Consider the following 16,510-nt stretch of genomic DNA (forward strand, 5'->3'; position numbering starts at 1 on the left):
ACGAGAATAAACAAGCTATAAAATATTCACCACCATAAGACTATCTCCAAGCAAAAGCAAATTAAAAGCGGCGCTATCATTCATCTGAAAGTTTGCAGACTTACAAGCTGTCCTTTCCCCAGAATTCTGCACCCCAGGAAGGGCATCCTATCTACCCAGCTGTTCAAGCCCCAAACACGTTACATTGAGTCCTACCTTTCTCTCTACCACATTCAACACATCGGAAAGTTCTACTGGTTCCACCTCCATCTCACATCCACCCACATCCCTCCATCTCTGTTACTACTAAAACCACTCTCATCTCTCACCTGCCCTCCAGCTCTAGCCTAACTGGTCCCCTTAACTCCACTCCTGTCTTGTCCCTCACCATCCCCCCACCCCATCCATCTAGCACCAGTGTGATCATCAAAAATGAATTTTAGAACCTATAACTCGGCCACTAATATTCTTCAATAACTTCCCATCATATGTGCTATATCAAAATTCTTTAGAATGGCTCACAAGTCGAGTAATCATGTCTTAGTTTGCCTGGGACATTACTGTAATAATCAAAAATTAAAAAATATACATAGTATTAACCATTTGCCTGCCATAAGCGTCTATAGACCAACTTTAAAATCATTTTTCATGTGAATTTTCAACTGAAAATACTCAAGAACGCCTGAATTGTAATATATTTATTTTTATAATATTCATTGCAAATTGATTTTTTTAATTAAATTCAAAATATCGTGGTGTGTGGGGATGGTTTTCGTTTTGGACGCATGGCAGTTAACTGGTTAATATGATGGTAGTTGGCATAGAAACAGATAAACTGACAAATAGACTAGAACATAGGAGAGACATTTGTGCAAATCAAACTTTAATATATCATCAATGGGCAAAGAAGAGGATATTCAATAAATGGAACTGGAAACAAAATGGCAATCCATATTCAAAAAAAGATAAAATAGGATCACCACCTACCACCATATGCAAAAATAAACTCTAAATGGGTTAAAGACATAAACATCAAACACCAAACTTTCAAATTTTTAGTAGAAAATATAGTTAGCCACCTTTTATATCTTAATGAAAGAAAATATTTAACACTAAATAGCATTAACTATAAAAAACTGGTAAATTTGTTACTAAATTTAAAATTTTATATTCATCAAAAATAGCTTAACAAAAGAAACAAGTTATAAACTGGGAGATACACAGAGCTGGCAAAGAACTGGCATCTAGAATATATATACTCACTAAAGACCAATGAATTTATAAATCTAGTTAATAAAGGAAAATGAATGGCCTGACAGAGAGCACAAAAAGAGGAGAGTGTTTTTTCAGACCCACAACTAGTCAAGATATGATGAATTTTAATATCAAAAGCAAAGAGAAAAATCTAAACCTTCTAGGCAGAAAGAATAAGTCATATGACTAAAAATATAAAATGGACAGGACATATTCAGACAGAAGGAAACACATCAATAAATACATGAAGATGTAGAACATCACTGGTGAACAAGGACTTGCTAATCGAGACCACATGCATGCCAATTTCAGCAATTCCATTGACAAAAATTAAACACCAAGCGTTGGAGGAGAGACAGTGGCGAGCTCTCCTATGTTGCGTGGAAGCGTAAACTGGTATGACCACTTCGGAAGTCAGTCTGGCATCATGCCCTAAAATTGAATTTTCATATACCCTATGACCTAACTATTCAACTCTCAGGCATATACCTAAGAGAAAACCATGCACTCTCATAGCAGGAAACAAGTGAAAGAACAACTTGTGTATTTCACACCAGCAATCACCTGCAAACAACCCAAATGCCCCTCAGCAGAAGAGTGGATTAAACTTGGAAGGGCCACACAGCATTGCATAGGGGTTACAAGGAACAAGCCACAGTGAAAGATAACAATATAGCTGATTTTCAGCAACACAATACTGTTACCATTCGAGTCCCCAAAAAGTTGAAAACCTCACATATACACACACCCAGATTGGGGGGTGGGGGATGAGGAAGGGAGGAAGAGAAGGGACAAATTTTTAAATGCAGATGTGGGCCAATGGTCACTTCCAGTTGTTGGGGGAAGACATAAGTAGTGGTTACTGTCAGGTTCCTCCATTTTGTTAAAGACAGGATTCACTATATTTTCTAAAACAACTAATTAAAAACAAAATGAGCCCTAGCTGGTCTGGCTCAGTGGACAGAGTGACAGCCAGCGGACTGAAGGGTCCCAGGTTCGATTCCCATCAAGGGCACATTCTGGGATTGCAGGCCCAGTGGGGGGCGTGCAGGAGGCAGCCAATCAATGATTCTCTCTCATCATTGATGTTTCTATCTCTCCCTCTTCCTTCCTCTCTAAAATCAATAAAAATGTATTTTTTAAAAAATTAAATTAAATTAAAAGGTTAGCCCTCGGATTACTGGTAAGTGCATATCATGAACGCAGGAGTATAATTCGATCCAATACATACAGCTGCGGTCTTTTTAAAAAAAAGGAGAGGGGGTAAAATTATGATGCCAACTGGGAAGAGGCCATGGTTTCAGAGCTGCGACAGCGGCGCGCTGACATGACCGCGCAGCGGTTCTTTGTCCTGCCCGCCTGCGCACCGGCGTCTGCGGGAGACTCGGAGGTCTGTCCACTCAACCCTTTTCTCGGCAAAAGGACGCAGAAACCCCGCCGCGGCGCCGGGACCGTGGACAGCGCCCGGACCGTGGACAGCGCCCGTGGACAGCGCCCGAAGCCCCGCCCACAGTGGGCGTGTCTGGGACCGGGCGATGGGGCGGGGCTTCCGGGCGCCCCCGCAGCCCAGCGCTGCAGGAGACGCGGAGGCGGCGGCGGAAAGCGGTGCGCTGCGGCCACAAGAGGGCGCGCACGGGCCGGCACCCCCCCCATCTTAAAGACCCTCCCCCACACTGCAGTCCCCCCATACCGCAGCCCGTTCCGGCCCTGTGCCCAGAGCTCCCGGGGGCTCCTCATAACGGCGGGCCCATCCTGAAAAGGGAAGGAGAAGGGCCCTGGCCTCGGGCCGAGAGGGATCCGGCCGAGCTCTGCCGCCGCGGCGCGAGGCAGCGGCATCCCTCAGCAGCAGGCCCCATCGGCATTGCGCCAGCCCATCCATCTCGTCTTCCTCCTCTGCCCGCTCCGCCTGGCGGCCGAGACCGGCTGCCGCCCAGGGCACACGAGGAGAGGCCGCAGCGCACCGCGGCACGCAACCGCGGCAAACCACCGCGGCAACCGGCCAGCCGGGCCATCCTCCCCGGACGAGAGCCGGGCGAGGACTGCGGGGCGGCGGCCAGCACGCCAGGCCCACGGCCAGCTCCCGAGGACGGCGCCAAATGGGCTGGGTCGCGCTCGCCGGGCCCGTCAGACCGCGCCGGGTCCTCCAGACCTCGCGCAGGGCCCGCCAGGCCACGTTCTCCAGGCCGGGTCCGCCAGGCCAGAACGCACTGGCGGGGCCCCGGCCGATCGGAGCGCGCGAGTTCCAGGCCGCGCTCGCCAGGGCGCTTCCAACAGCCCAGGTTGCGCGCGCCAGGCCCGCCCGACCACGGTCTCCAGGCCGAGCCCGCCAGGCCAGGCCGCGCTCGCCCAGGCCCGCCGGGCCGCACCGAGTCCTCCAGATCCCGATCGCCAGGCCGGGTCCGCCAGACCGCGCTGGGTCCTCCAGACCGCGCGCTGGGTCCGCCAGACCGCGCGCTGGGCCCGCCGAACCGCGCGCTGGGCCCGCCGGACCGCGCCAGGCCCACTCGACCGCGGGCGCCAGGTCCTCCTCACCACGCTCTCCAAACCGGGCCCACCCGAGCAGGCCGCGCCCGCTGGGCCCGCCAGACCAGGCCGCGCTCGCCGGGCCCGCCAGATCGCGCCGGGTCCTCCAGAGCGCGCCCGGCCGCGCGCGCCCGGTCCTCCCGACCGCGGTCTCCAGGCCGGGCGCTCCCCACCAGATCCCGAGCTCCCGGCCCAGCAGACGGCGCTCTCCAGGCCGGGTCAGCCAGAGCAGGCCGAGCTCTGCAGGCCAGGCCGCGTCGGGTCCTACAGACCCTGCGTACCGGACCCGCCAGGCCGCGCTCTCCAGGGCCCGCCAGGCCTCGCCGTGTCCTCCCGACCGCGCTCTCCAGGCCCGCTCCGCCAGACCAGGTCGAGCTCGCCCGGCCTCATCAGGGCCGGCCGCACTGGCAGGGGCCCCCGAGACTAGACCGCTCCGGCTCCTCCAGGCCCCGCTCTCCTGGCCGGGCCCCGCCGGGCAGGATGCGAGCGCCGAGCCCGCCGTCCCGCGCGCTGCAGGACGGGCCCGCCAGGCCGCGCCGCGTTCGCCTGGGCCCGCCAGACCCGTCCGCGCCCGCCGGCCCCGCCCGGCCGTGGCAGGTCCGCCAGGCGACCGGCTCCAGCAGGCCCGGGCCGCCCGATCGCGCCGGCTCCGCCAGGTCGCGCGCTGGATCCACCAGACCACGCTCGCCGTCCCGAGCCCTGCAGGCCGCGCTCGCCCGGGCCCGCCAGACCAGGCCGCGCTCGCCGGGACCCTCCAGACCGAGCCACGCTCTGCCAGCCAGGCCTCGCCAGATCCTCCCGACCCTGCGCGCCAGGGGGCCGGCCAGGCCGCGCTCGCCGGTCCCCGCCCGGCCGGGCCACGCTCTGCCAGCCAGGCCGCGCCGAGTCCTCCAGACCCTGCGCCCCCGGCCGCGCTCGCCCGTCCCCGCCAGGCCGCGCCGGGTCGTGCAGACCCTGCGCGCCAGGCCGCGCTCCCCGGAGCCCAGCCGGCCGAGCCTCGTCTGCCACCCCAGGCGCCCCCGGCCGAGCCCAGCCGAGCTCGCTACCCGGCCTCGCTGAGGCTGCTGGGCCTCATGATCCCGCCTCCGGGGCTGGCCACCGGGCGGCCGCGGCGCCCCGCCAACTCCTCCCGCGGGGCTGGCAAGGCGGGCGCACAGTCCTCGCCGCGCTAGGCAGCGCTGTGCTCAGCAAGGCTCCCCAGCGAGGCTTCCTGGCTGCCCACCTCCCATCTTGACTGTGTCGTGTCCTCCAAAGTGGACTGTCACATGCTGTGTCACCAAATTGAGAAAGAATCCTCTCTACCGTGGTCTCCTCTCCAAGCTACTGCCTCCGTGTTCTGCTCTCTAAGCAACAACACCCCTGAAAAGAGATTTCTATTCTTGCTACCACCGGCGACCCCCGCCCCGATACTCCCCTTTGTCCCCTGCACTGGCTGTTCCCCAAGAGGCACAAGACTCACTCCCTCGGCTCCCAGTCTTTGCTTCAATGTGGCTTTCTCGGCAGCAGGTTCCCGAGCTAATATGCCTGAGCACATACACGCCCCCGAGACCGCCAGCGCTCTGACTCTCTCCTTCCCTCTGTTTCTACAGAACTCATCACATTCTAATACCCGACTGGGCCCTTGTGGTTTTGTGTGTGTAAGTTCCATGAGAAAAGGGGTTTGTGTCTGTTTTAGTGACTGATTCATTCAAGTATTTGTTTCTTCAAATAAATGAATATTAAGTGTCGGTTGTTTTTACATATTTTATTTATATATCTGGGAATTAACCAAGTAAATCAGAATAAAACAATTTATTGAACTGCCCCATACAGGTAGGCTGTCCCAACATACTATTTATCACAGCACTACAAAAAAAATCTGTACAAAAATCTCTGTACAGTACTAATTCCTCTATTGGTAAGATTTGCAAAAGTAGGTTATAGGAATATGTTTTAAAATTTAGCAGAAATTGCTAGACTATCGGGAGAGACCATAAATGGGAAAAAAACATGAGTTATATCTAAAACTCAACCAGATACCTTAAATATCCAATAGAATTACATGGTTTTACAAAAAAAAAAAAAAAAAAATATATATATATATATATATACACACACACACACACACACACATACATATATGTATGTATGTAGGGCTTAAGAAGAAAAGAATATATTTTCACATCTTAATAACCAGTGATACAAAATTCAATCCAGTGACCAGGCTGGGTGGGGGGTGGGAGATTCCTGAGGCTGCACACGGGAGTCACAGCATAGGTACCCCCTGAGGTCAGGGCCAGACTCCTGAGGACATGAAGTCACTGGACACAGCGCCTACAACCAGACGGCTTCCCTGTGTCCTGCACCCAGATCCCCAACAAGACGGCAGCCAGAATCCCGGGCTCTGATGGTGAGTAACCTCAATTAACATTCTTCCCTAGTGGGCGCATTACCTGTTAAATGGGCTGGTAACGGGCTTTCGGTGGTGGATATATAGCTTCTAACCCTGAGATTAAATTAAAACCACAGTATTAATATTTAGGATGTTGGGAGGAACGTGAACACCTTTGGTGTTTTTACATACTTGCAATGTGGAATGTTATAACTCTAACTCAAAGGTTATAACGAGCAACTCCTTTAGACTAATTGTATTAGACTAAGAATTTTAGGTTCATCCTATTTAAAGGTTTAAAGTGTTACATTTTTAAGAATTATTATTAGTGCTTAAGGTTTCACTGTCAGATCACATTTTCAAAGGAAATCAAATATATAAGACGTAAAAGTCATTTTAAAATGTGGTGAAGGTGACTCATCTAAGTTGTAAATGGAACCAAACGTTGTTTGCAGGCCCCATAAAACCTCGCTGCTCCACTGCTAGATTTACATATGAAACAGGATCATCTGCTTAAGGAAGAACTAATGTTTGATTTCTTCATCAAAAATAATGTACTATTATTTAAACCAAAGTTGAGGTCTTACTATTCGTTTCTAAGTATAACAACAGCCCTGTGGGCACCATAAAACTTGCATCAACAATTATCTTCCCTAAAGGGTTGTAGACAACCATTCCACACACTACACAAATGTGCCCGCGTCTAGGCTCCCTGCCAACGCTGTCTGATGCAACCATTTAAACTTCTGCCAATTTGACTGAAGAAAAGTGAGATTTTTTTTTTTCTTGCTTTGCTTTGCTTTGCATTTACACCTGACTCACTAATGAAGTTGCATTGACAATCAGGATTTCCTCCTGGGGAAGTGCCTGCTCTTAGACTTTGCCATTTTTCTCCCAGGTTGTTTGTCTTACTTATTAAGAGAAGAGCTTGCCTCCTCTAGATTATATTTCTATTCCCCTAACGTTCCACTGTCTTTTTAATTTTAACCGATCTGTCCTTCCTGTTACATTACATGAAGGAGAGGTCTGACACTGTTTGCTAAGAGATAAATACCTAAATTACACCTAAAATTTTAGTTAAACATTAAATTCTCACATATATTTGGCTCTATTGCCATCCTAATTCTCCCGTTCCTCTGATCTATTGGAAACTCCAGTTTTTGTGCCTGTTCTCAAAATTCACTTTTTTCCCCCCTTTCTAGCTAGTTCATAAGTTAGTTTTCCAGGAGTTCAGATTTCCCGTCGTGGTTCCCATTTTAGCTCTACAACTGTCTGATGTGCCTCCACGACTCTCCAAACAACACAGCCCCAAATAAGTACAGGCTCCGGGCTGGCCTGTCAGCTCACATTCGCAACCATCAGCCTCTGGCAACCAGCCCCTGGCAAGCGGCTTATCTATTTTGGGCTCTCGTGTCCTCATTTATAAAATGAGGGAAATGAAATCACCTACTTCAAAAAAGTTGCTGAATGAATTGAGATTATTTTATTTAAAAACATAACACCTCACACACAGTACACAAGAAACTTAGTTAGAAAACAAGTTATAAAGGCAAATTTCGTTACATCCACTGTAAGACACATACCAGCAAAATTAGATCTAATTCAAAATCACCTCTACATGTTAATGTCACCTCATCCACTCCTGCTAGTTTGCTTCTTGAGCTGAAGGACAGGGCAGTAAGTGCTAGAAGTTCAGGCGCCTAGCCTACCTCCTCCCCCGTGGGAGTCTGGGAGTCTGAAGCTCTGGGGAAAGCATGTGGTATGTGTCTGGGAGAGCAAACGAGATTGAAAACTGCTGGTTCATATGTCAACCTGTAACTTAGCTGTTAACTCGTCTAGTTACCTCCAGCCTCTCTCCTTTAACCAAGCTCTGCTATTCCACTGGGCCCAGCTTTCTAAACTCACATTTTATCAAATCACCTCCCCCATGACCATCACAAATAATGCACTACCTACCCCGGAATATCACCATGCTCCCGCCTGGCTTCCAAAGCCTATGTAACTTCTTTCTTTCTTTGTTAATCCTTTTTTCTTTCTTTCTTTCTTTTTTTGTTAATATCAATGGATATTCTTTTCCCATTGACTTTAGAGAGAGTGGAAGGGGAGGAGTAGGGGAAGAGAGAGAGAAAGAAAAACATCGATGTGAGAGAGCCACCTCAACTGGTTGTCTCCCACACGTACCCCGACTGGGCGGGAACCTGCACCAGGTGCGTGCCCATGACCAGAATCGAACCTGCGACCCTTCGGAAGGCAGGCTGAAGCTCTAACCACTGAGCCCACCAGCCAGGGCCGAAGCTTACGGAACTTGGTCATTCTCAAATTTTGTCCAACCACGCCAACCTCACAAATCCTCCTCCGGTGATTTTTCTGCATCTGGGTTTACATTGTACTATAACATAGGACACACTTTCATTAGCCAAAAACATTACAGTCAAGTATCACAGTGAAAAACAGAGGAAACCTCCTTTTCCTCTTTCTGAAAACCTGAGTAACGCTGGCACACAGGCCCTCTCTCCATGAATCATCAAAAGATCCCAAGCAGAAAACGGCCATCTCACTTGCCCGTGTTTTAAGTGTGTCACACACAGAAAACCTGCCGGCCCGAGAGTTCCGAACAACCTGGTGCTCCTCGGGCCTTCGTCCTGGGCCGCGAGCCCCTCGCGCTGTGTTTTCAGTGTAAGTCTCCTCCATGGGAGATAGAGAAACCAAGCAGGACCCGGGCCTCCACCAGCTGACCTTGGAGGCCTGATTCTTCTTACTCGAAACCTTTCCATTCAAAAGGACGGGCAGAGCTACCACAGCACCTGCCCCTCCCAGCACCAAAGCCTCCCACGCCACCCCCTCCACAGCGCCTCGGCTTCAGGACCACCACTCCCCAAGGGACCCCACCCGTCTAACCGCCAAGTGCAAGGACCCTGGCACCTGCTGCTCTTCCGTCGGTCCTGAGTGCCTTCATTTAGGCATCGGCCCCTTTCCCTCCTCACCAGGGGAAAGGGGTCATGATCCAAAAGGAGGGCACGTGGGGCCCCAGGAGAAAGGTCTGCACGTTTAATGTAGGAATGCCAGCCCGTGGGACCACTCAATCGTTCACGTAAGCCTAGAACCAATGGCCATCGTGGACCCCACGTGAACCCTCACTGCCTGAGAACCAAGGGACCCCAGAAGGAAGCAGACATTACACGGGGAAAGGACCCAACACTAGAGGAGATGGGGGAAGGGAGAGAGGGAGGGAGGGTGGGAGAAGAGTGAAGAGAGGGTTTGAGAAAAGCGTGAGAAGGCAGAGCCCCATGGGAAACATCCTTCTAGGTCAGTAAGTACAAATGTGCATAATTCTTCATAACGATTAACTACATAGGATCCACCAGATCAGCGATTTTCAACCTTCCTCATCTCATGGCACACATTTTAGAATTACTAAAATTTGGCGGCACACCAAAAAATACCTTTTTTTGCCAATCTGACCAAAAAAAAAAAAAAATGGGTATAATTTTGATTCGTTCCCAACCATAGCTTGTGCTGGCTATTGTCATTTTTTATATGCCAACCTAAGGAAGGAGAGGTCAGGGCCCCTGACGAGAGAGCCGGGTATTGCGTATTTTCAACATTCTTGCGGCTCACCGGTTGAAAATCGCTGCACTGAATGGAAGACATCTAATTTGATCTCATAGTGGACATTTTAACTGTTATCCCTTTTAACTATGAGCAAACACAAAATGTCCATTATACCTGGACGTGTAACTGTGTAGGCAGCTGTACAGTCACCGAGTTTTCCTGGCCACGCCGGGAGGTGGCGCCCCCCCCACCCCCCACCCCCAAGGGCGCCAGGCCAGTTCACTCACCCACGGAGCGGTAGCGGCCCGTCTTCAGGTCCTGCACACAGACGGCGCTCGACGCCCCGCACGCAGCGATGGCCACGCTCCCGCAGACGCTGATCTTGTAAAGCATCTGATTTTTGGTATCAACAGCTTCCCAAGTGTAGCTGAAAAGGAAGAAAATGTGTCGTTGTCAGGGATCTGCCAATAATTAACCCTCTCTCTGGTTTAACATTCAAGCCTCATTTGCTTTAGGACCACGGAGCCGCCATCAGCCAGATCCTGAAGGCGACTACGTCAAGTTGACCAGAAGCCAGGGCAGAAACCACTAACCACCACCCTGCTCTGCTCCCACCCGCCCTGAAGCCACCTCAAGACTCATCGGTCATCAAAATTCTTAAAAATGCTACCATCCACTTAGGAGTATCAACTCAGATAAGTAATTGCTCAAGAATCGTGTTGGTGTAAGACAGGAACCGTTCAAATCACACTGGAATGCTGGAAAGCCAAAGAGTGTTTTCTACTTTGTTTATTTTACTTAAAAACTAGTTGTGGCATGAAAGCCGGTTCTACTTCTGGTTTTACTTTTAGAGCTACAGCTCAGATTGAAACTGACAAGACGGAGTCGTGTAATGAGTCCACTATCAGATTCAAAATCAGACGTCCCCCTGGGGTGGCCCACTGGGACGAACATTTCACATGCATTCAAACTCACTGGGCGCACCCTGGCCAGGTGGCTCGGTTGGTTGGAGCGTCAGCCTGTACACCAAAAGGCTGCAGGTTCGATTCCCAGTCAGGGCACATACCTAGGTTGTAGGTTCAACCTCTCTCCCTCTCTCTCTCCTCTCTCTCTCTCTAAAAATCAATTTAAAAAACATATCCTCGAGTGAGAATTTTTTTTAAAAAAACCTTATTGTATGTTCAAACCTCTGGCAAAGTAGCTCTTGAGTTAATGAACTGTTAATGAATGGTTAATGAATGAATCTGCATACTTGGGACAAAATAATGGCTTGTCAGTTGTGTCAAAACAATGAGTCTCAATTCTCCAGTCGGGACAGAGAGAATGTTCTTCTGTCCATTTGGGAGCCTGGGGGTCATTTCCTCAGGGTAGAGACGGAAAGGGAGGCATGTGGCTGGACGACCCTGCAGGATGCAGCGTCTGTTACCAGAACTGGTGAAAGGGAGAGAGAGCACCTGGGAACGGCCTAGCTCCGTGGTCGGCAAACTGCGGCTCGCAAGCCACATGCGGCTCTTTGGCCCCTTGAGTGTGGCTCTTCCTAAGCCTTAGGAGCACCCTAATTAAGTTAATAACAATGTACCTACCTATATAGTTTAAGTTTAAAAAATTTGGCTCTCAAAAGAAACTTCAATCGTGGTACTGTTGATATTTGGCTCTGCTGACTAATGAGTTTGCCGACCACTGGCCTCGCTGGCCTGCCCAGGAGCTGCTGGAGGTCAGACTCATCAGTGTCAGCATTTGCTCCCCACACAGCGCCCCTGGACGGTAGGCACTCCCTCAGAGAGGGCGCGGCCCACTCCCCAGATGCCCTCCCCCACGCATCAGGACCAGGGCTGGGCAGAGCACACCAGGCAACACCCCTCCAGCTGAGAAGAGTCCCCCCAGAAGCCCATCCGGCAACAGAGGAACCCCACAGTGGGGTTGGTGGCAGCAAGAAGCCCCGCGTTCTCCTGCACGTAGGTGTGGGGCCTGGTCACACACCCCGCCACGAAGCCCGGGGGAGGGGGGAGGGAAGCACACAGGAGCGGTCAGGCAGGGTGGCGGCTGCCTCTTCCTCCCCCAGTTCAGCGGCCCCTGCACTGGTAGAACCCTGAAAAACAGGCTGGTGTGCTTGTCAAGTGCCTGCCCCGGGGTGACGGCGGCTGGAAAGCAGGTGCCATTGAACCCCCTTCTGCACCGGGAACAGAGCTGGCTATCTCCCACCGTCGGAGGGCTGGCCGCAGGAGAAAATAGCCGTTACCAGGCAGCAGAAAGTCATCAACAAAGCCTGTTCCCTTTGACCTTCATGAACCTCTTCCGTTTGCCGCACCAAATGTTCCTTAGGACTGCAGGGGTACTGAGTACAGCACAGGTACTGAGTACGGCAGTGATCAAATCAGACCCAAAAGCCCTTGCCCTCCTGGGGTCTATTCCAGTTGAGAACAGAAAACAAACAAGAAGACAAATACACAGGACATTCCACCGAGTATCTGTGCTGCTGGGACCGAAACAAAGTCGCCTCCCCAGGCAGAACCGGCCCAGGAGCCCCGCAGACGGGACCTCCTTCGGAGGGCATTGGCCTGAGGCCAGTAACAAAAAGGAGCAGCAGACTGAGATGTGGTGGGACGAGGATTCCGGATTCCGCAGAGGGACTGGCCGTGGCAAGGCCGCGAGGCCGATGGAAAAGGAGGAGGCCTGTGGCTAGAGCAGGCGGGTGAGGGTGGCAGGTGGTGAGGCCAAGGAGATGGGCCGCCCGGCCGCGCCAGGGCCTGCAGATTAAAGGAAGCAGTTTTGCTGTTTTGTTTTTTTAAAGGAAGCAGTTTTGACTTTGTACCTGAAGCGAAGGAAGGCCCCTCAAAGAGAAGACCCCGTGGATCTTTCCGTAAAGTTGTCAGTGTTTTTATTTGCAGAGCATCAGTAAAACTTGTCTATTAGTCACGGTTAATTTCGGAGACGGCTAGCCTCTTGTTCGGAAGCCAGGACTAAGTTCTCCCCGGACACCGGACAGCCAGCGTGCCCCTCCGCCAGCCTTGCAGAGCTGCTCCACAGCCGGAGTATGCAAGAGAGGGTAGAAGGGCGTCATTTCAGAACGAGGTGACTGGTAGGAATAAAGTCTAAGGAAATCCACACAGCACCTAAAATGCTATGCGATTCTTTAACAGAAACCCACTGGGGTGTTTGTAGAGATGGTACTTAAGTAAGCGAGCTGTAAAGAGTGGGTGTTTGGGGAGCAGGAAAGAGAAGAAAAAGAGAGAAATGGGGGACACTGTCCTGCTTCTCTGGAAACCAGGGTCCCTAGAAAGAAAAACGGTTGCTCCATTCGATTACACGTCTCTTCTCTGTGTGCATTTCATATTTGCTTTGTCAAGATTTACCCAAAAGGTAAGTGGTTTTGGGAGCAGGAAGGGAGGGTCCTAGGTAAGTACTTGAGTGCCGGCTTTTTTCAGGGGGTTGACTGAGCCACTTCGCACAGGGTGGCCCCTCCAGGCCGGCGCCTTCAATGCCACTCACGCACCCAACCTGCAGCACGTGGGTGCAGTCCTCGGTCACTTACAGAGGAGGGGAGGGCCACGGCATGTTCCCCACTAGCTACCCTGGCATCTGCAGACCATCAAGGCCTGAAGCATCCTGCGTCCAATGGACTTATGTCAGCTTTAAAACAAAAAAAAACATGCCTAGCACCTTCTATCAGGAATAATCCTCTAGCTGCAATAATTTATCTGAAAAGTCAGGAAACATTTTCCAGAAACGGTTGTGTAGTCTGGTATGCACCCTAGTTAGATCAAATTATTATCTAGATCTGCTTCTGCTGGTAATAAATACTTTTAAAGACTGTTTCGTAATAAGCTTGGAAGTCATGTAAATATCTGATAGCACTGTTTAAGAAAATTACATGTTTGGAACCAGATGATCCCAGACTCCTTGCCAGATCAAAGGGCCCAGGCCGAAACCGATCTCTCCACGTATGTGAACATTCAAAGGCAGCACGATCATGTCAGAGATTCGGAAAATGGTCTCAGAAACAATAAAAAAAGCATTATATACACGAAATAAAACTTAATGATATCTTTAAGGAATAATAAACTTTTGTCCAAGAACTTGTGTGCTAGAAGTGCTCTACTTGAAGTGAGCAGAACACAGCCTGCAGTGCGAGGCCCCTCAGCTGAGACTCACAGAAAAGCCTGTACCCTGACCTAGACCAAGCCGTTGGGGCGTGCGCAAGGAAAGACAAGGGAAAAACAGCAAGAAATGAGACCGACATGTTAGATCAAAATGAAAACTAAGCTGTAACATTAAAATTTAAATTTTTGGCAAGAAACAAACCTCTGGAAGAAAATATTTGCAAGCTGTGTGGAAATGTAATCTGTGCTCAAAAGCACACACGTATGGTTTAAATCTATCTGCTCTCCAGGCAGCTCCTGCAGCGGGGTAGGCAGGAGAGCCACAGGCGTGTTCTTGAAACACTAACTCCCCATGTCAGGGTCAAGCCTTCCAAAAGTCACAAGGCTGTCCTCCCTCTTATCTGAGGGGCCCCAGGAAGGTGGGGCCCCCAAAGGGGGGGGGGGGGTCGGGGGAGAAGCAGATGGTCCATGAGAGCCACCACCCAGAAGCCCCGTCCGGGGGCCCAGCCTTGCGAAAGGCCGTTAATATCCTTAAGGGAGCAGCCCAGCCCCAGTCAGAACAGCTCTTCTGGACACAAAATGATATGTGCAAGAACCTTGGCTTTGAAAATTAGCAAAAGCAAGCAAAATCCTTGTCATTCTACACCTCATCTCCCAGAGTGTCAAATGTACTGAGCCGATGTCGCCTCCCCCTCAAAAAATCCACGTCCATGTCAAAGCAACCCTGACATGAGATGAATGTCCTCTGGACCGCGCGGCCTCGCCCCCTGGGTCTGCAGCTCTGGCGCCGGCCCCGCTGGCCTCTCCCACCATTTAAGGCCACATCTCGGGGCCCCCACCGCACCGCCACGTAGGACAGGCGGGCCCACCCGCCCAGGACAAGGACAGGCAGGCACAGAATCAACGTGGGGGAGGAAGGACACCTGCATGGCATCGCAGCACGTCTTCGGGAGCGAGCATCTCCAGGGCAAAGCCCCAGGCACGCGCTGCCATGAGTCACCTGTCCCGGGTTCCAGCTTTGCCGTCAGAGGCCAAAGCGCAGAAGGATCAGGCAAGCCCCCCGTCCAACATCACTCAGTTGGAAGGACGAGGCCAGGAACTAGCCCGGTCTGTCCGAGCCCCTCACTTACTCCCACGCTCAAAGAAGTCTCTCTACCTCTTCAGAAAACATTTTGTTTCAGTGACAACACAACACTGAACCTGGCAAAACATTTTACAGAACTTTAGAGTCTCGATCTCGTGACGTACATTGATGCCACTGAGGGGACAGACTGGGCACGGGGTGAACCTCTCCACCGAGGCCGAGTGGTGGCCTCTGCGAGGTCCAGGCTGTCCCGTGTGACTGATCGACAGGCGATGGACCTGAGCTGGCTCAAGCTCTTCCCCAAGTTTTAAACGTCTGCTCCTTACACCCCCACCCAGTTCTGCTTTCTCTTTTGCACAGCTGAGTGGCCATATACCAGAGGCAGCAGCACCTTCTGCAACCTCTGCTTCCTCGCCCAGCGGTTTCCATGGGAAGGCCATCCATCCCCTTCTCCCCGGCTGCTCCCGCCTCACTCTGCACCCCAGCTGGCTGAGGCCCCGCTGGGAAGGGACACATCCATGCCGTCCTCATCTCGGACTCACTCTCCTTGAACGTGACCACTTAGTGCAGAGAGAGCTGCCCTTCACAAAGCGTCCTCGGGAACTCGGAAAGCAGCCCACCAGCAAACCATCCGCTCCAGCAGGGCCCGGGGGTGGGGGCAGAAGCCACACCCAAGGAAATCACTGGAAGGGACCTCGGATTTTAGAGTGATCTGTGCGGCGGAAATACGCCTGGATGTGGACAATTGATTTCGCCCTCCCCGCTGAGCACACAGAAAGCGGAGGACTGTCCGCCCCCGACAATGATCCCACGGCCTCCGCCAAGCCCATCTCGGACTTCTGCACTCGGTCCGCATCTGTTCGTGGCACGGAGGTTCCGTTTTAACCTCATTTGGTTGAGTTTCATAATCTCCTAAAAGGTGCTGGCAGGTCACCAATTAGCAGGAAGCACACAAGCAGCACACTGCCAGCCAACCCAGAGACAGGAAGGCGGTTCGACTTTCCCAGCGTTGCTCCAGCGAATGCCACACCGGGCGCCATCCTGGTCCAGGCTCAGCAGTCGAGGGCAACCCTGCAGGGCAGTCCCCGTGGCCAACACAGCCGCCTGGAGCCCCGAGCCTCACGGAGACGTGCAGAGCCGTCTCCACCAGACCACACCTCTGTGAACGTGTCCAGAGAACGAGGAAATTCTAAAGAAAAAGCTAGAGGGGTGTGACTGGACAGTCTCTTTTCTAAAAACGTTACATTTATTTATTTACTTGTGTATTTATTTATTTTTCGTTAATGCTCACCCGAGGATATTTTTCCACTGATTTTTAGGGAGAGTGGAAGGGAGGGGGAGAGACAGAGAGAGAGAGAAACATCGATGTGTCACTCTCACATCGATGGTTGCCTCCCATACGTGCCGTGACCAGGGGCAGGGATTGAGCCTGCAACTGAGAGGTACGTACCCTTAACCAGAATCAAACCTGGGACCCTTCAGTCTGCTCTATCCACTGAGCCAGACCGGCTAGGGCTGGACAATGTTTTTAAAGCATTTGACATTGGTGTCTTCCACGATGCCTCTCAAGTTTTCGTATGTCATCAGTGAGTGCTACAAAATGACAATACCTTGTAAAATGTAACTTGGGGTTCTTGCAGTTTAAAA

General features: G+C 51.6%; 1 protein-coding gene across 3 annotated transcripts in view; it reads right to left on the bottom strand.

The window, feature by feature from the left end:
- IGF2R (insulin like growth factor 2 receptor) overlaps nt 1-16,510 on the bottom strand; it is a 95,801-nt gene that overhangs the window by 65,392 nt on the left and 13,899 nt on the right. For all 3 annotated transcript variants that reach the window (XM_070417385.1, XM_070417384.1, XM_070417383.1), the window contains exon 2: nt 9,967-10,106. In XM_070417385.1, the coding sequence (XP_070273486.1) occupies nt 9,967-10,106 (140 nt within the window). The remainder of the gene's footprint in view (nt 1-9,966; nt 10,107-16,510) is intronic.

Source organism: Myotis yumanensis, unplaced genomic scaffold (genome assembly GCF_028538775.1).
Source record: "Myotis yumanensis isolate MYYU_CA2020_CCGP unplaced genomic scaffold, mMyoYum1.0.hap1 SCAF_6, whole genome shotgun sequence".
Classification (NCBI taxonomy): Eukaryota; Metazoa; Chordata; class Mammalia; order Chiroptera; family Vespertilionidae; genus Myotis; species Myotis yumanensis.